The 26,266-nt window shown below is 35.0% G+C and overlaps 1 protein-coding gene across 1 annotated transcript in view; it reads left to right on the top strand.

The window, feature by feature from the left end:
• Nucleotides 1–26,266, top strand: part of NIPBL (NIPBL cohesin loading factor) — a 152,613-nt gene that overhangs the window by 98,198 nt on the left and 28,149 nt on the right. Inside the window, 10 exon segments of the mRNA XM_034072647.1 lie at nucleotides 10,652–10,834; nucleotides 14,428–14,625; nucleotides 14,799–14,870; nucleotides 14,955–15,044; nucleotides 16,200–16,303; nucleotides 19,759–19,845; nucleotides 21,997–22,228; nucleotides 22,922–23,073; nucleotides 24,224–24,304; nucleotides 25,406–25,506. Of these exon segments, the coding sequence (XP_033928538.1) occupies nucleotides 10,652–10,834; nucleotides 14,428–14,625; nucleotides 14,799–14,870; nucleotides 14,955–15,044; nucleotides 16,200–16,303; nucleotides 19,759–19,845; nucleotides 21,997–22,228; nucleotides 22,922–23,073; nucleotides 24,224–24,304; nucleotides 25,406–25,506 (1,300 nt within the window).

Consider the following 26,266-nt stretch of genomic DNA (forward strand, 5'->3'; position numbering starts at 1 on the left):
TTGATTTTTGAAGTCAGGTTTATAAATTTGTGCAGTGTTTTTATGTATTTTTTGTTTTATAAAGTCATGTATTTCTTATATACTCTAAATAACATTGGACATATTTTCCAGGAGAAACGAAAAAAAAATGTTTGAGTCTAATACCAGTCTTTTTGCTATTGTATTCAGAACAAAGTTCTTAAAATTATATTAGAGATAGGTTTTGTGAAAAGAAGAATGTTGTAACTATGTTTCTCTCTTACAAATGGTTTTGAGTGTTCAGTCAGGCAGATTTTGGAAAAAGTGCCTTTGAACTTCAAATTTTCATGTGTCTTTTTGGTTTTATGTATTTTTTTCCCCCAGTATCCTGGTAACTTACTTCCTAGGATATATGATACACACCAAGTACGTGAACTTCAGTGTCTGAAAAAGTTCATAATGTATGAAAGTATCTCTTCATAAGTTAAAGTCTATTTGTCTACAGCTGACTGATACAGAAAATATTCATGCCATAGCCACAACATCCTCACTTCAAAAGAGAGAAACACTGTTCATTGTCTTACTCTGTGCCATTTTTAGTTCTAAACATTTTAATACACTAGGAAAAGTAATTTTCATAAACATTCGTTATTTAGTTCATCCTATATTTCTTAATAGATTGTAGCAGATCTTTTCTAGTGTTACCTTGTAGCATCATTATTCTACTTCTCACATCCCTCTTATTCCATGTAGCTTAGTATATTTTACTTTATCTTTCCTTACTTTACTTGCTTGTATTTCTTATCCTTTGTTTTTGCTTTTTCATCCATCCCTCCCACAAGAATATGTCTTCTCCCTGCTTCGTCACATACAACATCATTGTTGTGATTTATCTAAAATTCAGTTTGAAATACGATTAGTTCAGCTGCTTCAAAACACCATTTCAATAGTCATTCTGTCTTAAGGCACTAATACTAATTCATTGTAAAACTCAGTAAAGTTGACTCATTTTAAGCTAAAATTAATGTGTTACAAAGTGAAAGTCTATACAACTTTTTACATTGCTTCTATAAATTTTAAATTTGAAACCCATACTTTATTAGGCATGTGGATAAGCCTTGCATTATAGTGCAAAAAGACAAAGTAAGATTTTAATCGAATTATAGACAGGTTTGAAATTTTGTGTTATTACACAAATGGGAGGGATGGCCATCGTACACAACTGTTAATATTGAATCATCCCGACAGTCCCTTCTGGCATTTATGATGAAGAATCAACTTTTTTTCGTCTCTCTGCTGGTTTTTGAAAGATTCACTCCAGCTCCAAGAAAAGTTATGGAAGATTTTTTAGTAGTGTATTTGTTAAGGGATCTTAGGTTGAAATTTCGTAGCCATTTTGTCTGGGTCAGAATGAATTGTAACACATTTTTCTAATGGTTTAACATCTGTGAATGCCTTTATCCTGGTTTTATTGGAAATGTATGTTGTTGGGGGATCCATGAAACTTTTCCCTTCGAGTTCATGCCTGCAATGAGGAGGTCGTGTTTGCTATTCTTTCTTTTCAGAGCTTCAGCGAATACCTTTTCTGCTGCTATTTAGAGCTATACTAATCAGCTGTGTTAGGATGGGAGCTGTTAACAGTTTCACAGTTACTGCATTCTGAATAAGAACATTTTACTTTGTTAAACTATGAAACAGATACGAATAATGAGAGAAACTGTAACTGTCTGTGTAAGGACATTTCTGAGTTGATTTATATGTTTGAAGGATTGCCTTTCAAAATTACCGTACGTGTAATGTAAGTTTTAGTTCTAGGACAAATGAGTGTGTTTATGCAGAAACACTGGGTTTTACAGTATCACCTAAAAAGAGTTTGCTGCTAAAGAAAAAGAAATAGGTCTGATCTGAATGTTACTCCTTAATTGTGTGAATTGTTGCATGGTTTTATTATCAGTACAGCACAGAACTCTACATATAACTTTTTGTGTCTCACTGCAAGTGTTCCTAAATATACTGCATTCTCTGATGATATGATCTGAAATTTGAGTGGAGATTTACTGTTTTGTCAGAGATGCTTTCCATATTCATATATTCTTACAGCATCAGCTAAAAACTTTACTGCTTAATAATCTTCATGTCACAGAGGTATAACAATGCTTCTAGATTTTCCTGTGTCCTTTGCTTGTGTGTTGTTTGTGGGGTTTTTTTTTGGGGGGGGAAAGGGGTTGTTGTCAGTGGTGTTTTTTTCTGGGTTTTGATTCCAGGTGACATTTTCGGAGCCTATAGTAACGATAATTCGGCATTTGTGTAACATGACAGTCCATCTTTGAGACCTAGCACTGCTGGAAATAGTCTCACTTGTGAAGCAGAGTAATCAATTAGGTGCTCATCTTCTATCTAGGAGCGACAAGAAAAGGGAGTATTCCAGGATGAAAAGTTGTATCCACATTGTGTTGTCCCAGTGAGGCAGCTTGTGATGTGTCTCACAGACTTACGGTTAGCACAGCAGAGCTGCTCACAAATATTTTCTGGTAAGGCTGAAAACTGGACAGAAAGGGAGTATCAGCTTTAAACAGTTTTTAAACCTTTCATGTATGGAGCTTCTGAAAGGACGAAATTGGCAAACCTTTAAAAAAAATTGCTTATGAATGTTGACATATCAAGCAAATTTTAGAGTTCAAATTTGTTTCCAAACCCAATTCCAAAATAACAGTCTCTTGAGGCTGAAACAGACACTATTATACTCACCAAAATCACTGGGGCAACCAGCTGTGCTGCAGGGAAATAACTAGAAAGGAAAAGGCTGCAAGTCAGCTTTCTTACAACAGATAGTGATTTTGTAAAGATTACCATTGTGAAAGCCCATAATGCTACAAATCTGAAATTTGAAATCACTGTCATGGGGTGGGAAGACCAGAGTAATAACCCACTAAGCATCTCACATGTGCATGCACCACCAGATATCAAGCATGTCATTAAGTTCTCTGAAATTCTACAGAAAATTATGCCACATTTCAGAGAAAAAGGTTGTATTTCATGCTTTACAGCAAGAAGTATATTATGATTCTTCTCAGCTGAAGTGTTAGAAGCTTCTCTTAAGATCTAAGTTTGACTAGAATTTGGGGATTTTTTGAAAAAAAATCACTTTCATAAGAATTCTGCTGTCTTCCTGGTTTCACCCTTTCTGAGATATTAATGACTACCTCTTTTCAGCTGATCTGGCTGTCCTTTTTTGGCATTTAAAGAAGTGTTGGGTTTGCAGAGGATCCATCTTAATATATATACTTTGTCTATTTGGCCTTGATTAATTTTGTTCTCCTTTCTTGATGGAACAGTTTGAAAAATGTTCCAGGCATTATTTAGTCAAAAGCCAAAACCAGACTATATATAACCCATTAAAGTCGAGGAAGATCTCATTTCTCTAGCATGCTCTGCACTAGAATGTATCACTCCTACATGGCAGGGACTTTTAAAATATGATGTGTCCATCCTGTCCCAGAAAGTGTGCTGAGATTTTTATGGGCATTTTACATACTCTGTGGAACCTTTATATTTAGTACTTGTTTTGCAGAAGTAATCTTGGATAAACTGGTAGGCAGCAGGAATTCAGCCACTGCACACTGTTCATCTGTTATCAGTTGTAATAGGAGACATTTTTAGCACAGTGTGGCTGCTTTAATTTTTTCCTACTTTAGTCTTTGCCACTAAGGTAAATGTTTTGATTCTTGCTCTTACGTTTACTCTGGGTAGTTAAGAGTGAACTTCACATGTTGCACATCTAGTTCTTAATCACAATAATAAACTTGCCAGAAACTACTAATTTCATTGTGGTTTAGTTCATCTAAAGTATGATTCTTTGCCTGTTTGCAGATTTAAGAGTTCATTGTTTAACTAGTTCATTTTTGAGAAATTACTTTGTCCTGTGTAAGTGATAGAAATTTATTACCTAATTTGTCAGAGCAATTTGCTGAAAGTCTGAACCTGTCCTTGATTCATGGATATGGATGCTTGATCAAGTTCCTCTTACTTCTGGGAATAGCTAAGGCTATTTTGCATAAGTAATTTTTGCAACAATGCATTGTAATAAGTAAAAATGTGGGCCAGCAATTTGTCTGATGTCAATTACAATATGCAGAGTTGTCTAAGTATGTAAGTTATTCATGTGTCTAAGTATCTAAATATGGATGTTATTCTTAGCTTATGTGCAGGGATACATGTTCAAAATTTTTGGTCTGAATTTTCTTCTAAACAAAGGGTTAATTTGGCAAAATACAAATAGGGAAAAGCCTCATGTTTGCATCTGGTAAATTAACTTTTCTGTTGCTTGGAATTTTCTGCTGGTTATGTGTAAGAAAATTTAAACTGTTTACTTGAAATTTGGAATTTAGTTTTTCCTCATGGAAACATCAGTTAAAAGAAAAGGATGAGAAGTTTTTTGTTCTTCAGATTATTGTTGGTTTTATCAATAAATGTTCCTTAAACAGATGTACTATTTAATTATCTTCTGCGCAAATTTCCCATAGTATTTTATATTAAAAGCTGAGACATCAGCAATCTTTTGTTGTTGTTGCTTATGTAATTATTTTGAAGAAGCAAAGCAAGGTGAGCTTCATGTGTTATCCTCAGTGGTAAAGCCTGAGAATGTTTCCATGATAATGTGAGGAAAAAGCAGATGTTTTTGACGTCCTATAGTCACAGATCAAATGTAAAACATGGTATTTGTTTTGTTTGTTTTGTGTGTTTATTCTCCGCAAAGATCTTGGTTATATTGTATTACTTGTATGGGAGTTTTATGGGAAGAAAAATTATGAGGTGTAATTTGAATTTTTTTAAGATCTTTTTTTCTTAGGTGAGACCCCAGTTAATCAGAATACATGGCTGGGAAAACACACCAATCATAAATTTCTGATTCTGAACATAAATAGTAACAGAGAATTATATGCTATGTTTTGCAACTGTACAAAACACTAGAACTTTTTAATATAATAAATTGAGTTGGCTTAAATTTCAATGCATATATTCAAAAGCAGTGACAGCAAAAATCCAAAAATGATCCCCTGTCACTGATTCATGAAAGTCAGGGGTTTTGTGCAGTACTGCATTTAATTCCCAGTCTTGCTCCATTTTGCTCTGATTACTGCTATTTTTTTTTTGTGTGTCTTGCAAACCTAGACTGCTCTAGCCTCCTTTCATCAATTTTCATAAAGACAAAAAGCCAGTGAATAGCAATAAAGAATAAAATAACGTGGTTGTAGTGCTGCAGCAGTCAGATAGCTTGAGGCAATAATTGATGACAATGTAAATGTGAGTTCTCTTTTGGCATCTTTGGAGAGCACAGTTTGTGTATATTCCCTGATGTCTTCCTGGATCTTTCAGGATGCTCTTTGGAAATCTCTTCCCTCCATCAAAAAATGTTTCTTACTTCAAAGAGTATTTTGTATTGTTGTAAAATTATTTTTGAATCTGTGCTATTTAGCCTTGTGCAGTGATGACCTTTTTTGTATCATGGAATTACTCTGTTGCTGTGTCCGAACTCTTCTCTGATCTACCTACCTGGCTGGATCCCATTTTTCAAGCCCAGAGCGACAGACACCAGAGTATAAGCAGGGACTCTGAACCTCTTCTTTTCTTTAGTCCAAGGCTGGGAGCTTTTCCTTTGTGTCAGTATTGGGGCAAATGAGTCAAAAATCTTTTGAAAGATGTGTTCAAGAAGATTCTATGGAATGACACATTTCTTCCTAAAACTGTTTTTTCTCCCTCCTGCCAAATTCATTGCAGCGGAAAATCCTGTGGTTGCAGTCCCTTGGGTGGTAGTGAGGGCATGTCCAGTCTCCCCAGCCTCTTAATGGTGTGTGAGCTGAGGTTACCATTCATGGATGTAGTAGAAAATGAGGATAAGGGGCTCAGTAGAGAGTTATATCCTGTCTATAGGATGTAGCTGTATATCCTTTCATAAACTTCAATGGAGCAGGAAAGAGAAGGGCTGCTAGAGTAAATGTTACTGCTTCTCAGATTATTTTCACCAGTATTCATTTGATGGTGTACTTTTCAGCTGATAACATGGTATTGAGCTAGAAGTGGAACTTCAGTCTTAACAAGCAGATATACTGTCCTCATGCCTTAAATTTCAATTTGAGAAAAGGATTGTGATTTTCCTTTTTCCCTTTCTGTTCTTGAAACTCCAGGGAGCATAATTATTTGGAGGAGTGTGCAGCTGGTGGGCAAGGGACTCTTATCACCAAGGACTTGGTTCAACATACTGGAGCATTTTTAGGAATATCCTGTTAGAAAGGATATAATAAAATTTGCACCCTGAGGGATAACCAAACATTTTCGTTTTAATCAGTAAACTTTATTTTCAGCAGATAGTCATGTGGCCCTTTGCATTGTGATACTTGAGTGCTGAAATGTAACAGTACTTGACTGTTTTAAAAGGGTGTTTGTTTTCCAAACATCTTTATAAAGTAGGGAAGTACTTTTTTTATACCCCACTTTTTCTTTTAGTTCTTTATCTAAAATAGAACCTTTATCTGTATGAGTGCTGACCTAAGCATCACCAAGCATCATTCCCTTTTCCATAGGTACTTGCTTGAAGTTCTTATATCTAGCCAGGTGAAACTAATATGAATACATTGATTGTTATGTAAAAACAAAAATGTGCTGTCCATATTGATTGGATTCAGTAAAAGTTCATAATGATGTTACCTTTGTTTTTTTCTGATGTTTAACCTCTCTTGAAGACATCCATGTACCTGGATCAGGGAGATCTGTTTGACTTGCAATTAAAGGCAAAGTGATTTTGAATCCTTCTGAAGATTAGAGATGCTTAAATATTAGCTGGAGGCTGTTCTACAAGCTTGAAAGTACCCGTAAAGTTATGAACAAAAAGCAATGCTGAAGTTTGAATCACATCTCAGCCTGCCTATTCTTTTTCTAAGCCATATGTGGCAAAGGAAAATACTACATACACTGCATATTTCTAGAAATCTTTCTAGTGTACATGGCAAAACCCTTTGAAAAGCTTCCCACATTAAAACAGGATGTGGAAGGAAGCTTGCAGACTGATACAGTTTTTAGCTAATATTCCATGGCTGATCTTTAACTGTATTAAATTTTGTCAAGAATTGCTTAGTGAGGAAACAAGTATCTTGATGGTCAGTGTATATTCAAGTGGCTGCTCAAGGTTCTTGAATACCTTCTCTAAGAAACCTTTTGATAATAGCCATCAAACCCAAGAGCTTGTTCTTCCTCCAGCAAGCAACTAGTATGTAACTCATGGGAAGCATTGCATGTGTGTTCAGAGAAGCCCTAAAGAAGTGGCTGTTCATGGATGCAGTTCATTGAGATGAATTGTTCTACAGCTGTTCTGACTTACCCTTCAGTTTCATTAATGTGGAGTTTGTTAACATGCTGTTCATTACAGTGAGACAAAGATTTTGTAATGATACTTTTCTTCTGGTTTGTTTCTTTTGTTTTAATTGTTGAAGCAGCTTTGAAAATTTGTGTGATGTCTGCAGAACTCTGTTGCCTACAGCCCACTTCAGGCATATTGTGTACACTGATAACACACTGTAAAAAATTGTATTATTCCATTGGTGAAGGCAGTTCTTTAGAAAGCTACTATTTTGGCTCATTCTTATTAACTTGTGCAGTAACTTTTTAGTATTTAGCTATTTAAAAGCCACGCAAACTAGAGGTGAATGTAACTGTCTTAGCAAATTTAGCAAAGAAATTGGAAAGCTGATGGTGATTGTACATGTTTTTGTAGATACTTTCAAAGGGGTTTGTGCTGTATATTATTTTAATTGTTTTTTAAAAGTATCCCCTAAACTGAAAACACATTAGCATGTTTTTTATACCTAATGGTTGTTGACATGTGACTGGATTCTCTGAACTATTTACTTGCTACCCCAAGCAAATAAACAGTTCCTTGCTTACAAAATATAAGGTATAAAAGAAGGAATTTAGTATGTTTCTAGTGAATATTGGGTGGCCCTGATGCCACAAAAGTGATGGAGGAAAATTAACATTAACAAGCTCTTGTTTGGAGTCCCGTAGTACATAATAAATGTGTATTTCTTCAGGAAGAATGGGGGGTCCTTTTACATGCGCAGTCATGCTTAACTCCATTGTACTGCATGAGTAAAACTCATTTTAGAAGTTGTTACTTACAGTCTTCAGCAGCTGAGGAAACTGTCCCTGCAGCACACTTGCTTCAGGGAACATTGTGACAGGAACAAAACCTTTAAAGATAGGTTGTACAGAACTTTACAATAATTCCATTTGTTCTCTTTTCTGCTGTTCCAATTGAATAAAGAAATATTTACATACTTCCTAATAAAAGAAAAAGAGGTAAGCTTATAATGTTATCTGGAATATCTGTAACAGGAGAGCACAAAGCATTAGGTGAATTTAGCACTGAAAAATGTAAATTTTTCAGAAGGAAATGAAGTTATTTTTACAAATATTTAAATACTTGCTTTTTATTTGTATGTTTGGTTTTGTTGTTGTATAATTAATATTGTGGCAATTGATTTATTTTTAAAGATTGATTAGTGTTCTACCCTGGGAACAAGATCAGTAAGGGAAGCAAGAATAAATACTCCTTGGAGGCAGGAGGGTAGTAGCCTGTGTTTTTTGTTTGTTCTTTGGAGATTTAATGCAACTTTTGTTCCTTTACTTACAGCTGACTTTTGCGATGTCTTTGGCCAAATTTGCTGTAGGCTTTATGTTATGTGTGTAGTCCTGCTGATTTCAATGAAATTACAAGCAGTGCAAAATATTGAGAATGTGCATTAGAGAACCAGATTATGAGGCCATCTAGTGACTTCACCTGTGGAAATTGTCTTAACATATGTGGATGTGAATTTTCCTGTAGTCTGGGCCTGAATGTAAGGGGCCTCCTCAGACACTGTACAGGTGTACAGAAAGAATTGGAGAATAAGTATGGGAACACCACTACTCAGGTGCAGAGCTCTGCAGCCTCAAGATTAGGTCTGGCTGTCATCCAGTCAGCTGCTGGTACATATAGAGGAGTGATTGGTCCATGCTGGCATACTTCTGCCTGCCGTCAATCAAGTGCCCAGCCAGCAAAGAATAATTGTGTCACAGCAGTGTGGTCACCCACATTGAGAAATGTTCTCTAACATTTTCAAAAACCATATTGAGAATATAGGTAACCTTGGCAGGTAGAGATTGTCTGGGGGTGGCAACTTAACACAAATGTTAGAGTGACCACAGCATGAGGGAAGCAGGTACAAATTTTGCTGCTGGTTTCAGTTTATTGGTGTTTCCCTGTCTCAGTTAGAAAAGCTCAATATTTTAAGTAAAATCTTTTTAGATGCACTTAAATGACTTGCTAAACATAATAAGAATTGTAGAAAAGTAATTCTTTATCATCACTTGCATTGCTTGTAGGCATTTTTTATGAATGTAGACATATGTGAAACAAGTAATATATGAGACTTACAAAAATTTTTGTTGCTGGAAATGATTTCTCATATTAAGGCTTTTCTAATTCCAGTTGATGTTTAAAGAGAAAAAGAAAGAAAAATGCTAATCTTGAGTTAGAAGATAGGATACAAATGCAAATAAATTTTAGAAAGTTATGTTACTGATACAGTGAATAAATTTAAAAAGTGAATTATCATCCAGAAGATGATTTTTGGAGGATTGTGTGTGTGTGTGTGTGTACAGCAATTTGCAGGTGATTTTCTGTCTAAATAACATAGTATGTCTTGGAAGGAGAGAAAGGTGCTTATGGCAAAGATGTTGTTTCTGTTGTTGAAAAAGATTAACAGTTTAGTCTGATAATCTTCAAATATGTGGAATAGGTTCTTTGATAGATAACGGTAAGATGTTGAATAAACAAACCTCCAAGAAATACTTTTGAATTAATTTGGTTTTCTTGTATCAGTTGTAAGAATTTTGACTGTAAATCTCCATTCTGACTGTATATGGGTCTAATCGTAGTTCAAAGTGAGATGAGAACGGTGCGATATTGCCCACCTGTTTACCTCTGTGGAAAAGAAACATGATGTTGTCCAGCTAGCTGTTGGTATATATTAAATAAAAATATTTCAGCTTTGCTGTGTGACAAAATCTAGCACAAATCTGGTTTACATTATAAAACTGCAAGTAGGACTTCAGAAAAAGAAACTTAACCAGAGGTTGGGTTGCCAATGATTTGGCCTGTATTTATGGATAAGACCTCAGAGGTTCTGCCAAAGATTGTCCCTCCTTACTGGAAAAGAGAAAATAACTGCCTTGTGTACACTAAATAGTATGAATGAGAATAAGCACAACTATTAATGAGGCACAAAGAATCTTTTAATTTACCTACACTGTTAGAAAACCTGTAAATTCAGAGGATGAGCTGAAATTGGGCTAAATTTTGCGTAAGTAGAGGAGGGGTATCTTTTTACAAAGGATTTTCACCAATTTGAATTTGTTTATATGCCTGACAGAATAGTTTATGGAAGGAGATGTGTATGCAGTTTATTATGCTAATTTCTAATTGTAATATGAACAATAAATACAACTTTAAAAAGAGCTGTCAAATACATCCAGGTATATCTAACTGTGATATTATTAGTGGATATACTTTTAAGTGCTTCCTGAATAAGGACTATAGTGTTAGGCCCTTATTTTTATCTTCAGGTTCACATTTGCTGTTCTTACTCTCCATTAATAGGTAGCATAGATCAGTCAGTGTTAAAGGAGTTGCCTCCTGAGCTCCTGGCAGAAATTGAATCCACCATGCCACTTTGTGAACGTGTGAAAATGAACAAGCGCAAACGTAGCACAGTTAATGAGAAACCAAAATATGCTGAAATCAGTTCTGATGAAGACAATGACAGTGAAGAAGCTTTTGAATGTAAGTAGTACATATTAATATTTAACTTTTCTAAAAAGATACTTCTTTTTTTTAAGTTGGCTATTCCAAAAACTTATGAAAAACAAGTTTCCTGACAACTACTTAGACAAGAATAATTTTTTTCTTTTAAAAGAAAAATTACTTGATTTCATTTTGTCACTCAACATGAAAGCAGCTGTACCTTAAATTTCTTTTCCTAATTACCTTATGGGAAGCCGCTGCCTAGATTTTTTTTTTTCACTTGTAGTATGAAACATTTTTAGCCAATCAGATTAAGGAAAATATCCTTTAAAACAGCACTGAAAACTTGTATACAAAGGTATGCAGAGAAAAATTCCAGTAAATAGGTTTCAAATTATTTTTATTAACTAGTGAAGGATTTCTGACATGATAAATTGCAAATCTTACTGCCTAGAAGAATTTTTTCTATTATTTCTTTGGCATAATGTTTGAAAAACTGGAGTTGTTTTTGATGGGTTTTCAAAATACCATTTATTGATGATACTCTTCTTGAATTAACTATTTTCAAAGGAAGAGAGGAAGATTGTAGTTGGAATTTTGTTGCACAATCAGATCAAGTTCCTAAGTGTCAAGAAATTATGTGCCTCTAGGTTAGAAATGGATTTCCTACTTGCTAATAATAGGATTGGTAGTTCGTCTCTATGGTAGTCCAGTTAGCCAACAAGAAACTATTAGAAACAGACGAATCAGTTCAGTCTGAGTTAACATCTTAGATGTGTTACCCACGCAGGGCTGGAGGAGAAGTGCATATTGCTGTTGACCTGAGCAGGAATCTTGCTTATCATGCTTTTTTTCCACAGTTAAGCTTTTTCCACCTTTGTTTATATAAACATTTCACTGATCATTTGTAAAACGTAATGTTTTGCTTTTCAATCTTTCTTAATGTCTAAAAGAAAAACATTTGTTTATTCTGCTTTTTAATATGTTTCAAATTCTTGTCCAACAGTTACGCAGTGCTTATGCATACATACACACAAAAATTGTAGTAGTGATACCTCTGATCTTTATCAAAGAAGCAGAAAAAAATTACTTTGGTTTTTCTTTTAATTATAACTGAATAATGCTGCTTTGAGTGTGAGTATGAGATCTGGAGCTGATTTGTAATTGATCTTGATTATGGCAAAGGCTTAATGATATTTTGCTTATGTTTACCATATCATATCACCTGTTTATGGTGCTAATAATCTGGAACAGTGAATTTAAAAATAATACAGAATTATTTAAGTTGGTTGGGAATGGAGAGAATTGTCAAGAATTTCATACACCTTAATGCACGAATTAGCCATAGTGGCTGTTGAAATTCTTAAATAAAAGTAAAGCAAATTAAGGAAATCTTTCATATTAATTATATGCTTTGAGAGATTCTAGGTTCATTATAACCACTCAAGATCTGGCCGTCACTCTGAACATCTGAGTAAGGACATATGGTTTAAAATAAATTGCAATATTTCTCAAAGGATACTGTAGAACTGAATTGAATTAAAATGAGACAAAATGATTAAGGGAATTAAATATTTGTGACAACCACACTGAATAGATTTGTATTGTTATAAATGCATATTTCAAAATTCTTCCTGTTGTCTAAACTTGAACTTAAAAAAAAATGAAATAGTCATCTTTATAGAAGAAAATAAATCTATTTCATTTCATGAAGAAAGGACATTCCATTAAATTAAATTATTAGAAATCAAAATTGATGGAATCAGTCTCATACAATAAGTGCTAAATGTGTTACTGCATAAATGTTTGTCAGAATTCAGAAGCAAATTGGGTATTTATATTCTGAATACTTTTTATTTGTGTATAAAATTGATAGGAACTCTTGCAATGTTACTAATACTTACATTTTTAGTTAATTTGCTATACCTTGGGATAAATTCTATAGAGCACTGACTGTGAATAGCTGTTCCTATGTTCGTCTTACTTGCCTTGCAGAGCCAGCACGACTGTAGCAGAGCCTGTTTTGTCGTACAACAGTAAAAAAATGGTCAATGTAAAATTCTGCTGGAAAGTAATACTGGAAATTATTTTCCCATGGAGGTGTAGCTGGAGTCAGAATTCATCCTGCAGAACTTAAATTGATACTAATGATCAGTAAATTGTGGAGACAGATGTCATCTGTCTGCACAAACTACTGTCTCATGGGGGAAAATGAATCAGTTCAGATGTGGGAAGTCTTTTCTTCTAAAGCACTTTCTTCTTCAGTGTACTCACTCCAGGTATCCGGAATGGCCCTCCATTGCTTTAATTGCAGTTAAGTCTCAGCCATTTTAGACAATGTTAGTACGTCAGGCATCGTGAGCATGACTGTAGTGCATTCACAAGAAAGTCTGATTGAGAAGCAGTATAGTACAACTCAAAGCCTGAACTGAATTATTACCTTAAAGACTTGTGTCAACTCTGTGCAAAACTTTTTTTACCACATTTTTAGAAGTGAAAGCTCTCTGGGGTGCAGTACAGAACACTAGTATCACCTCAGTTTCGGTTTTGTTTGGGTTTGTTCTTTTTTTATTAATTCTGAACCAGAGTTGCCTATTGACTGACTGTATCCTGGTGTGTTTATCAGGTGTAACTATATCCTGGTATTTCCTGTGCTTCCCAATAAATTAGCTTTGTAGGAAAAACTTACCAGTTTTGTTCTAGTTCTGAATAAACACTTGGAGCTCAGAAACAACCCACATACAGTCATAACTCTCTAAACTTCAGAAGACTTTGGTAGGAATACACAAGATGTCAGGGCTATCTTTGCAGGTTCACAAACTCTACTCAGTCTAGAATATGATGTTTGCAACTGTTTTGATATGCACAGCACATTTATCTCAGTTTCTTCAACATTGAGTTCTTCTGGCCTTTTTGGTCCTGTCTGAAAACAGGTTATAATAACCTTCTGCAGTACTGACTTGGTGTCTGGCCCAGAATTGTGACTCCAGCTTTCTCCTTTATTCTGAATTTCCTGTACTATGCATCAAGACAAAATTTTAGCTGTTTTGCCAAAACAGAGTATCTTTAAACCACTAGATTACCAAGTTTCATTGGAACTTGCTATGTTAAATAAGCAAAGCAATCACTGAATTGGAATATGAATGTCCAGTAATTGTTGCAACTTGGATAACTGAAGAAACTGGCTCAGTGTTCTCTTATGAAAAGATGAAACTTATTTTGATTTGTTCCACTTTCCTTACTTCGCTTAAAAAGGATAAATGCCCTCTAAATTTATGTTTTTAAGTATTTCCTGGTGTCTTTGACAGTGTCAGGCTGTGCCTACAGGTTTCATGTAGCTAAAAAAAAAAAAAGATAGAATAATGCAATAACAGAATTTGATATAAGAAAGTATTCACTTTTTTTACAGAACAGATATGAAATAGTGTTTAACTTGCAAATCACAGAATCACATAGGTTGGAAAAGAACTTTAAGACCATTGAATCTAACCATTAACCCAACACTGCCAATCCCACCAATAAACCATGTCCTTAAGTGCCACATCTGCACATTGTTTAATTTAAAGATGTTTAATTCTGAACTATTAAAATTGATTTTTTGTATTTATAATGAAAATGGATTTCATTTCTAGCTTCTCGTAAAAGACATAAAAAGGATAGAGATGAAGCTTGGGAGTATGAAGAACATGACAGAAGATCTTCTGGTGATCATAGGAGAAGTGGTCATTATCATGAAGGAAGGAGGACTTCTGGTAGTGGCCGTTACCGTAACCGCAGTCCTGATGACTCTGATATGGATGATTATTCTTCTCCCCCTAGCCTCAGTGAGGGTAACAGATCATTTTAAAAAATCAATTTTGTTCCATAATACCAGTGTGTTTTTAATAGACATGCTAAACATTTAAAAATAACCCATCTTTACATGCAGTAATGAATATAAGTGTAAGAATAATCCTTTATTTAATTTTTGAGAAATTATTTGTTTCTTTGTCTTCATAATTAGTGGCTAGAAAAATGAAGAAAAAAGAAAAACAAAAGAAGAGGAAAGCTTATGAACCCAAACTAACACCTGAAGGTAATTTTAGAAGATGTATTTTCTATAGTTTGTGTTTTGTGTTTTGTATGTAAACTAATTATTTATACTTTTTTTTTTCACTAGAAATGATGGATTCCTCAACTTTCAAAAGGTTTACTGCTTCAATAGAGAATATTTTGGAAAATTTGGAAGACATGGATTTTACAGCTTTTGGTAATATGCCAGAAATTTGCAAAATGTTTTTCCCCATTAGAAACAAAAGAAACATTAAAAAATGTGTATATCAGTATTTTCAAACTTTCTACCTGGTTATTTAATTGCTTGTGACACATGATTAGGCATACTGCTTTTATGTGGCTTCCACCTTGAAGGGTTTTCAATTTCACCTGCTGCTGCAAGAAGATCCTCCTTCCTGCAAAAATCATAGTGAGACAACTAAAAGTCCCTTGGAGTGGAAAGGATATCTCTTTGAGATGTCATGGGAATGTTACTGTTCTGTCAAACGTATCTTTTCAAACAAGACTGACATAAGATAGTTCTCCTGCTAATAATGTCCAAGGCACATAATTTTGCATCTGTTGTGGTTTTTAGCCAAGCAGAGTTTGATTATTCAACTCAGGTAGTCGAGTCTTTATGTGTTTATTGCTTAGCTAATGAATCACTATATGCTCCTTAACCATTTCAGTGGAAAGCTTAGCATGTCTGTGGAACTAGTTCATTTTGACCAAGGTGTGTGTCTATTGAAATGGATAATGGAGCATTTGGGGTGGTTTTTCCATATCATTTTTGTCACAGTATTAAGAACAAGGGGAGGAGCATAGTAAACAAATCACTACAGTTCTTAAAGCAGTAGTGTATACAACCTTGGATTTGAAAGTGAAGTCATTGGTATTTTCCCTGTCTGTAGCATCATGGTTTTTTTTCTAAAGGTAAATACAATTAAGACACGCTGTATCCCAAGATGCTTCATTTCATATGTGGTTTTCATCTACTGCTCTTCCACAGATTTGACCTTTAGAGTTAGGACAATAATCATTTAAGATTTATTTTACTGAAATAAGGGTGATGGCACAAGAGCTGCAATAAATGGATTTTGCTGTATTAAAAATGGGTGCCTCATGTTAGGCAGTCATATTTAACAAGCAGTCATTTAACACAACCAAAAGTTGTCATTATCAGTTTTCACTAGATGGAACTATTAGATGCTAAATATTTGGAATTATTAGATGCTAACTATTTGGAACTATTAGATGGTAGCTATTTGGAAATCAGTTCTTTTTCTTCAGTTGGTTTTTTTTTCCATATTGGCTGCTTCCCTTGAAGTTTCATTAGAGATATGACTAGGGCTGGTTTGTTTTTTTTTTTAAGGTGATGATGATGAGATTCCACAGGAATTGCTACTTGGAAAACATCAGCTTAGTGAGTTGGGTAGTGAATCTGCAAAAATCAAGGCAATGGGCATTATGGACAAGGTAAATCTTCATAGTCTTTAACTCTTTCTGATCATATAATATTGATAAATACACAAAAACTTATGTCCCCTGTTACAACATTCCACCCTTTTCAGCTGTCTGTCTGACAGTGTAAACAGTTGTGCTTTTGCTGAATTATCTGAAGTGCTCAAATGTTACCACTTCTTAACTCTTGGTTTGTCTGAAGCTGAGCCATTGTTGAATGATCCTGCTCTGTGTCAATGCTGGCTGTATACCGATACATAATACCCATTCCTGAGCAGTAAAATCTAAAATAATTAGTATACTTTCACAAACGCACATCAGCCTATAGGCTTTGCTTCTTATGGCTGATGTTCAGCAACCACAGTAAATAAGAATCTGCTGGCAAAGTGAAAAAAATAACCCTTTCAGATATACGCCATTGGTGCATTGTCCAGACAGCATTACAGTAAATTGCATGCTTCCTCCCTCTCTCCAAAAAGGACTTTCAACCTTTCAAGATTTAACATGGCAGGTGGTAAAAAGATTCATTTTCTGTAGATTGCATATTGTGGTTTCTTTGCCACAGTCTTCTCAACTTCAGAGGAGCTTTTTCTTGATGCAAACTTTGGTATTACATCTCTAGAAACAATGTTCTTGCTTTCACTTTCCTGGAATTCCTTGCTTTAAGCTGTCTTATGTTCAGCTCTTACTCTGCCTGCTTCTGACCACTTATATTTATGAAGTGTCTGTGAAGATAGGATTTTCTTAATGCAAAATTTAGAAATTCTTCCTAGGCTTGTCTGCAGTCTCCTCACCTTGCTTTATAGCATATTGTCAAACTGAGTGTTTCTTTTTCCCTATAGTCCTCACCCTTAGCCTGTCTTCTATTTTTCACACATACATACATAAATACATCCCTCTATACATAAAATCTTATTGCTTCTAAAGGTGAGTGCCAGTAGCATCTGCATGAGTGAAACTGGGTCTCTTGAGTTTAGCATATTAGAAAACATTTCCTCAGGTCATAGAATGATTAGGGTTAGAAAGGACCTTAAGATCATCTAGTTCAAACCCCCTGACATGGGCAGGGACACCTCACACTAAACCATGCCACCCAAGGCTCTTTCCAACCTGGTCTTGAACACTGCCAGGGATGGAGCATTCACAGCTTCCCTGGGCAACCCATTCAAGTACCTCACCACCCTAACAGTAAAGAACTTCCTCCTTATATCCAATCTAAACTTCTCCTGTTTTAAGTTTTAACCCATTACCCCTTGTCCTATCACTACAGTCCCTAATGAAGAGTCCTTCCGCAGCATCCTTACAGGCCCCCTTCCAATACTGGAAGGCTGCTATGAGGTTTCCATGCATCCTTCTCTTCTCCAGGCTGAACAGCCCCAACTTTCTCAGCCTGTCTTCATATGGGAGGTGCTTCAGTCCCCTGATCATCCTCGTGGCCCTCCTCTGGACTTGCTCCAACAGCCCCGTGTCCTTTTTATGTTGAGGACACCAGAACTGCACACAATACTCCAAGTGAGGTCTCACGAGAGCAGAGTAGAGGGGCAAGATCGCCTCCTTCGACCTGTTGGTCATGCTCCTTTTGATGCAGCCCAGAATATGTTTGGCTTTTGTGCTGCGAGTGCACACTGAAGCCAGCTCATCTTCATTTTCTCATTGACCAACACCCCAAGTCCTTCTCTGCAGGGCTGCTTTCAGTCTCTTCTCTGCCCACCCTGTAGCTGTGCCTGGGATTGCTCCGACCCAGGTGTAGGACCATGAACTTCGTGTGGTTAAACTTCATAAGGTAGGCATCAGCCCACTTCACAAGCGTGTCAAGGTCCCTCTGGATGGCATTCCTTCCCTCCAGCTATCAACCGAACTACGCAACTTTGTGTCATTTTCAAACTTGCTGAGGGCACACTCAAATCCCACTATCCATGTCACTGACAAAGATGTTAAACAAGACTGGTCCCAACACTGATCCCTGAGGGACACCACTCATTACTGATCTCCAGCTGGATATTGAGCCATTGGCCACAACTCTTTGCATGCAGCCATCCAGCCAGTTCTTTATCCAGCAAGTGGTCCCCCTGTCAAATTGATGACACTTCAATTTAGAGACAAGGATGTCATGTGGGATGGTGCACAATTCCCAGTAGATGACATCAACTGCTCTACCCCTGTCCACCAGTTCCATAGCCCCGTCATAGAAGGCCACCAAATTGCTCAGGCAGGTTTTCCCCTTAGTGAAGCCATGCTGGCTGTCACCAAGCACATTGTTGTTTTTCATGTGCCTTAGCATGCCTTCCAGGAGAATCTGCTCCAAGATTTTGCCAGGCACAGAGGTGAGACTGACTGGTCTGTAGTTCCTTGGGTCATCTATCTTACAGTGGACCTAAGGTCATAGGTCATAACTCTTACAGTCACTTCATCTGCCTTCCAAGACTTGTTTGGTGTGCTCAGAGCATTTGCCAGTGAAGACTGAGGCAAAGAAGTCCTTAAGAACCTCAGCCTTCTCCAAATCCAAGTTAGCCAGTACTGCCGATATCTTCCAGAGAGGGCCCAAGTTGTCCCTAATCTTTTATTTGCAATGTACTTGTAGAATCCCTTCCTGTTATCTTTCACATCCCTAGGCAAGTTTAATTCTACCTGGGCCTTAACTTTCCTAACCTGGTCCCTAGCTTCCCGAACAACATCCCTGTGTTCTTCCCAGGCTGCCTATCCTTGCTTCCACCTTTTATAAGCCTCTCTTTTCTTTTGAATTTTGCTCAGCAGCTCTTTATCCATCCAAGGAGATCTCCTGGCCCTCCTGCTGCACTTCATTCTAGTTGGAACCTAACACTCCTGAGCTTGTAGTAGGTGATCCATGAATACCAGCCAACAGTTTGGGCCCCCCTTGCCCTCTAGAGCTATATCCCATGGAACCTTACTATGCAGATTCCTGAAGAGGCCAGAGTCTGCTTTCTTGAATATTCTACAAATTGTTTAATCATAATTCTGTAGAAGATCATTAAGTAAGTTTGATTTACTTTTTTCCACATGCTAGTTCTTTAAAGTTAACACAAATGTAAGGAATACTTTTCTTTTTAATAGCATGTAAGTATCTTTGTGTTCTACTTGTTCATGGAATTTGGATTTTCTTCTGATAAAACTTTATACAGTCAGTTTGATTTTGTGATTGATACTTGGATTTGGTCAGTTTCTGTTTTAGAAGCAAAAGTGTATAACTCTACAACATTAATGAGAGTTATGCAATTTTAAATCTTTTTCTATAGATTTTGCTGTTTGAAAATGCACTTTGTTTGCAGTCTTAGAATATATTTCACCTAGTTTTAGTTACATTATCATCATTCACCTTATATCAAATTGCTTACAGTATCAGTGCTTCAGATTATATGACAAGTTCTATATCAACCATGGGTATTCTTTTCAGCAATTTGGAAGCCTTTATGTTCCTGCAGTTTTTTTATTTGTTTCTTTTCTTGTTTTAGCTCTCAACAGAAAAAACAGTAAAAGTCCTGAATATTTTGGAGAAGAATATTCAAGATGGATCAAAGCTTTCTACATTACTTAACCATGTGAGTTTCAAATTACATAATTTCTCAACATTGTGTAGAATAGAGTTTTCTTTACTTGAGTCCTAAATAGTGAGAGCTGCAAATACTGTGTATGTGTGAAGGATTTTGGATATAATATGTATGTGATTAAGATTGTCAGGTTTTAATATTTGAAGTAAAATTCATTGATCATATTTTTTTTTCAGTGCTAAGCTTGTTTTGTAACAGTATTAATAACAGGTGTTTTGGGAGAAACTGGAAGGGGGGGGGGGTGTTTCAATTTTAAATATTATAGTTTGATCCTGAAATATTCATGGTAACTGGTGCAATTTGCACCATTGGTCATTTCTTTGCTACTTCACTAGATGTGTATAAAACATCCCTTACACAATGAAAGAAGTACTAGAGGTTTCGCACAGAGTGTATTCTCCTGAGCATTAAGAAATGAACCTTTATCTAGGTCTGTTGTTATGCTGCAAAGGTAAAATTGTCAATGTAAACAAAACTATCAGGAAGTCTAAGTGTTTTCTATTTTTTTCGTGATACACATAAGATAAATGGGGATTTAGAGTTTTAATGAAATTGATGTAAGATACTGCACGTCATATTTATTTCTACACTTTCTAGTAAATATAATATTCTAGCAAGAACAGAGTTCTTAATTTTTATGAAAGAAGTGTTTAATCTGCATAAATAGAGTAATTCTTTCAAAAGAAAGAATTTGAACTTGCAAATAAAAACCAGAGATACATTATTTGAACCTAAATACTTTCATCTAGATAGTCTGTAGGGTTTTCAAAGTTTCATTATATGGTTCTGAATGTCTTTAGCAATATGAAAAATAACTTAAAAAAAAAAAGCTGGCTTGCCTGCTCTATTTCACTGTTATTAAGTCTTTACGCAAATGGCTTTAAAGTGATAATTTTTTTAGTTTTATATACCAAAACTCAAGATTAGTAAGCAGTGAATTAAATTGTCCAATTATTGCAATTCAGAGACAAAACTTTGATTAGAAAAAAAAGCAATCTTTAGCCAAAAAAGTTTTAGGTTTTTCTTCAAATGTATTGAAGATGATTCAAATCATTATGGCAAAGAAAACCTCTACGAAGGATTAAGCTTACTTTAGTGAAGATATCCTACCTCCATGTGAAGATGTTTTCCAGAGCAGGAGTAGACTTGTGTATTCTTCTAGTTTCCAAAACTAATGAAGAAAAAAAAAAAGAAATTATTTAAAACTGCTTGGAGTTTTGGGTTTTTTTTAAGCCACCGATATATGCAAGAAATTTACAGAGATCTCCTGATTTTCAGATTTGTGTTTATTTTACAAATATTGTATTTATAATGCACTGTGATACTGTTTCAGATTCTCTTACCACAAAGGGAAAAAAGTTGATATGGTTTCACCAAGCTCTTATTTTTACAATGAAAGCCAACGGTTTTGAACTATGGTGTCAGGCAGGCAAGAAAGATGTTTTTCTCTGTGGGTTATATCAGCACCAGAAAAGCTATGAAAAATTCTACCTGCTTTTGCTATAACTAATGTTCTTACAATATTTAAGTACTCCTGGGTGGTCATAATTAGCTTCCTGCATATTTGTTTTTGTAACTTGGACAAACAGTAATACAGAGATTCTGTGCCCTGTGCTATATCTGAATAGACATACTTGATAAGAAATGTTTTGAAACCATTGATATGTTGGCCCAGGAAGAAGAGAAGATTGTGTACTTAGGAGTTTTATGTAACCTGTAACAGTCTTTTTTGTGTAATCATTCCCTCTAGTGGCAAAAAATTAGACTGATCAAAGCAGCACCTGGTGTGCACAGGCCACTGAAAAAAAACTCTAGAAGAATGAGTTTAGATTTTGCTTAAGGTACAGCAGTCTTCCTTCATAGTGGGAAGTTCCAAATGATACACAGAAAGCTTCTTTATGTTCTAACAGAAAAATACAGTGAGGCTTTTAAAGACTGGTAGCTTAGGGAGACATACTACAAATATATTGCTGATAATACAAACATTACTTGATTTCTAAAACAAACTGGTTTTGTATCCAAGAGAAAAATATTTTATACATGCATGTATGTAAGTATATTAATTTAATCTTATTATCTTTTACTTGGTAATTATAAAAATTTTACTTCTTCACATTAGCCTGTTTTTCTTGCCTGTTACAGAACAATGACACTGAAGATGAGGAGAGATTATGGAGAGATCTTATTATGGAAAGAGTGACAAAATCTGCTGATGCTTGTCTTACTGCTATCAATATTATGACATCACCAAATATGCCTAAAGCTGTATATATTGAGGACGTAATAGAAAGAGTTATTCAATACACGAAATTTCATTTGCAGAACACACTTTATCCTCAGTATGATCCTGTTTATAGAGTGGATCCTCATGGTGGTTAGTATGCTAAGGAATTTTTTAAAATCTTCTACATTAAAAAATACCAAAACACATCTACTGTATGATGATGGAGTGATATGACTTTCTGGAATAAGATTTTTATACGCAACTCTTATACTGATAGCTCTTCCATATCATATACAACATTGTGAATTAATGCTTTGTGTTAGTGTGAGGATGATGAAGTATACAGTAAAAAAACAATGAAGGAAATATGTCCTGTGAATAACTTGACTCATACAAAATCTTGTTTTACTGTAATAATGTCAGTGTAACCGAAGTATTTAGACTAAGGTATTTAGAAGTTTGTGTGAAGTTCAACTTCTGCGTATATGCAGGAATGATTCATTTTGTAGACATTATTTCTGTGTATATAATGATTTATTTCAGTGAAACCTATTTAGCATTTAACATTTTGTGGTCATGTACGTACCTTTAGATTCAGATATCCTACTGCAAGAACCTTTTCAAAAACCTTGGATCCAGAATTTAGAACAATTATGAAAAAATAATATTGTGAAATTCTTGCTTTCCAGCTGATGCTACTAAATAATTTTCCTTTCTGAGCAATTGCTCTTGCAAAGGCTGTAGTTATCCAGTTTTTTTTGAGGACAGTTTTTAGAAATATTATAGTTCTTGTATTTCATGTGAAATGTTGAAAAATTAGTAAAGATATTTTTTGTTTTCTAGGTGGTGTTTTAAGCTCAAAAGCAAAACGTGCCAAGTGTTCCACCCACAAGCAAAGAGTTATAGTGATGTTGTATAACAAAGTTTGTGATATTGTCAGCAGCTTGTCAGAGTTGCTAGAGATACAGCTTCTTACTGATACGACTATTCTTCAGGTAAGCTTTATGAGAAAAATTCTGTCTTAGAATGTTTGGGTTTTATTTTCCCAGGGAGAATATGAAGAATGATTGTCTCAGTGACACAAAGTATGAACTCAGTATAAACTTTCAAATTACTGACATCAGAGTGACTTGTTTGTTGTGTAGTAGATGATTTGCAGGAGAGAGCATTTAATGTTGAGGTCTTTAATGCCTTTTCTTGTACACTTAAGTAAAGTTTAACCTGATTGTATTAAAATGTAAAATCATAGACTCATTTAGGTTGGAAAAGACCTTTAAGATCAATGTTAACCCAACACCGCCAAGTCCCCTGCTAAACTATATCCCAAAGCACATCTATATATATATACTATATATCTATATAGCAAACTATAAAACACCAAGTTAAAGCATATAAATCACCATTATGCTTTAACTTGGTGTTTTATAGTTTCAGCACTGTTAACTGTAAGATAAAATAACTTAGTTTTTCTAGATATTTTTGGTGAGGGGTTGTGTGGTATTAATGTTTTACATCTCTTCTGATTACTGATAATATTTTTGGTATTTAAAGTTAATAGTTTGATGTGTGCAATTGAATTATCTCATACATAGAATGGAATCAAAGAATCATTTGGGTTGGAAAAGACCCTTAAGATCATCAAGTCCAACCATTGACCTAAGACTGCAAAGTGCACTACTAAACCACGTCCCTAAGTGCCACATCTACACTTCTGTCACGTATCTCCAGGGAGGGTGTCTCCACCACTTCCCTGGGCAGCCTGTTCTAATGCTTGACAATCCTTTCCATGAAGTTTTTCCTAATGTCAAATCTAAACCTCACCTGGCATGAATTGAGGCCATTTCCTCTTGTCCTATCACTTGTTTCTTGGGAGTAGACTGACCCCCACCTTGCTACCACCTCCTTCCAGGTAGTTGTAGAGAGTTATGAGGTATCCCTGAGCCTCCTTGTCTCCAGGCTAAACAACCCCAGTTCCCTCAACTACTTCTCATCAGACTTGTGTTCTAATACCCTTTTATAACTTTACTTGAAAGTAATGCATCTTGCTGACTACTTTACATGCTAAATAAATAACCTGCTTGTGAAACAGCATAAATACAAGTTTGTTAGTCAAATATGTTTACAGCAATTTATTTCCATTGATAGGTATCATCTATGGGAATAACACCTTTCTTTGTAGAAAATGTCAGTGAACTACAGTTATGTGCCATCAAGTTAGTGACAGCAGTAAGTACTTTTTAATTTGGGGTTTCACGTTCCTCCAGTACTGAGAGTTATTAGGGCATTTACATGGGCTGTATTTTCTGTCTGATAGAGAATTTGAGATTAAAACTAATGTTATTCTTGAATATTTTTTACAGTTTAGGACAGTATTAAATCTGCCTGAGCTGCCCCTGTTTGCAGAATACTCTATAGGAAAGAACTTCTTAGTTTTGATTGTGTCATTTAAAGTCTAAACACAAGCCCTTTTCTCTTAGCTGTCCATTTTTGTCTTAAGGAATCTTAGCAATGTAAAAAAATTTCCTATGTAATAGAATCAGTTTATTTCCTCATAGGAGGAAATAGCCATATGAGGTTCACATAGATGGCTATGTGAAAAATTCAGAGGGCAGATGAAATACTATTTCTGAAAGAATTCATCACCACACAGATTTGCTTCTTAAAATGGGAGTTTTCCATCTTTGTATGGATGATATACTCCATTATTCTGCCTAAACAAAAGGAGAGGAAAGGTCTACTATCCTGTCCTTGTAAATTGAAAGAATATGTCATTTCAGGCAAACATTAAAGCTTAGGATATTAAGTAAAACTTGTTTCTCAAATGTGCTCTCCAACACTACATGTGTTCATGTAATGTATGTTACCACAGAGTTTTGCTCTGGACAGGAGTCTGAAAGCTTAGTATTACACTGTTTGACTTTCTTGTACAGTGGATTTTACCACTGACAAAAATTCTTAAAATATACAATATTTTTGAGAGCTGTCATAAATTAATGTTATTTGGATACATTTAAATATAGATTTGAAAAAAAAATAATGAAATGCTTGTTTGAAAAAACAAAATAATGCCTTAAAAACAAGGTGTGCATTAATTACAGTTTGTGTAAGCATCATGTAAAATGTATGTTTCTACATATATTTTTTAAATGTATATAAGAAATATTTAAGAACACATTTTAAATATATTTAAATGTATTTTCAAATGTATATTAAGTGTATAATTTTTCAAATGTATTTGAAGAATTTCTTAAATGTATTTATGTTTAATGTATTACACAAATGTATTTCGTGTAATAATTTGCTAACAATCCTGTAACTATTAAATAGGTGTTCTCCAGATATGAAAAACATAGGCAGCTAATACTAGAAGAAATTTTTACTTCCCTTGCAAGACTACCAACTAGCAAGAGGAGTTTGAGAAACTTCAGGTAATTTCTGACATAAGTTAATAACTTGTAGACAGCAGCATTTATGATTTTGTAGATACAGGATTTTCAGATTCAAGATTAACAGCTTTAAAAATCTGTGATTCCACAAGCTGTATTTTATTACAAGTTGATATTTAAAAAAAAAAAAAAGTGCAAAATTACCTGATAGATGTGTTGCAATAATCACTGTTCCTTATGCCATCATGTTTATGCCTGCTTACAAAAGTACGATCTTATTGTTTGTCTAAGGATGTAAATGACTGTAATGTTAGTATGCATTCAGAGTTCTTTTGTTGAAAAGTGCTTTGGTTCTGTTTGCATGAAGTTATAGAGCACTGTTTCAAGGGCGAAAATCAGTCTTGTATGTCTTTCAATGAATTTCATTTAGGAACTACTCTGCTTGCTGTGACTGTCTTTTAAGCACTTACACTGGATTTCAGTGTATCTTCAGAATAATAGTATAGGTTCAGGTTCAGGTTCAGTCTAAGAGATGGGCTGACCTGAAGTAGATTTCAGTTAAAATTTAGGTTGAGACACTTTATATTATTCTAAAACTTTTGGATTTTGTGTTGATTTTGATCCTTGCTTGCACACATTTTGCCCTCAGAGACACAAATAGTCAATTAAATGTTTTGTCCAATGCCAGGTGGATGAAAAGGAAATATCTGGGAAAAAAAAATACACTGAAACTTTGAAGTTGAATTCAGTGACCCTGCCATTAACCTAAGTGCTTGTTCCTAGTGTTTCCTATTGCTTTGGT

This window comes from Melopsittacus undulatus, chromosome Z (genome assembly GCF_012275295.1).
Source record: "Melopsittacus undulatus isolate bMelUnd1 chromosome Z, bMelUnd1.mat.Z, whole genome shotgun sequence".
Classification (NCBI taxonomy): Eukaryota; Metazoa; Chordata; class Aves; order Psittaciformes; family Psittaculidae; genus Melopsittacus; species Melopsittacus undulatus.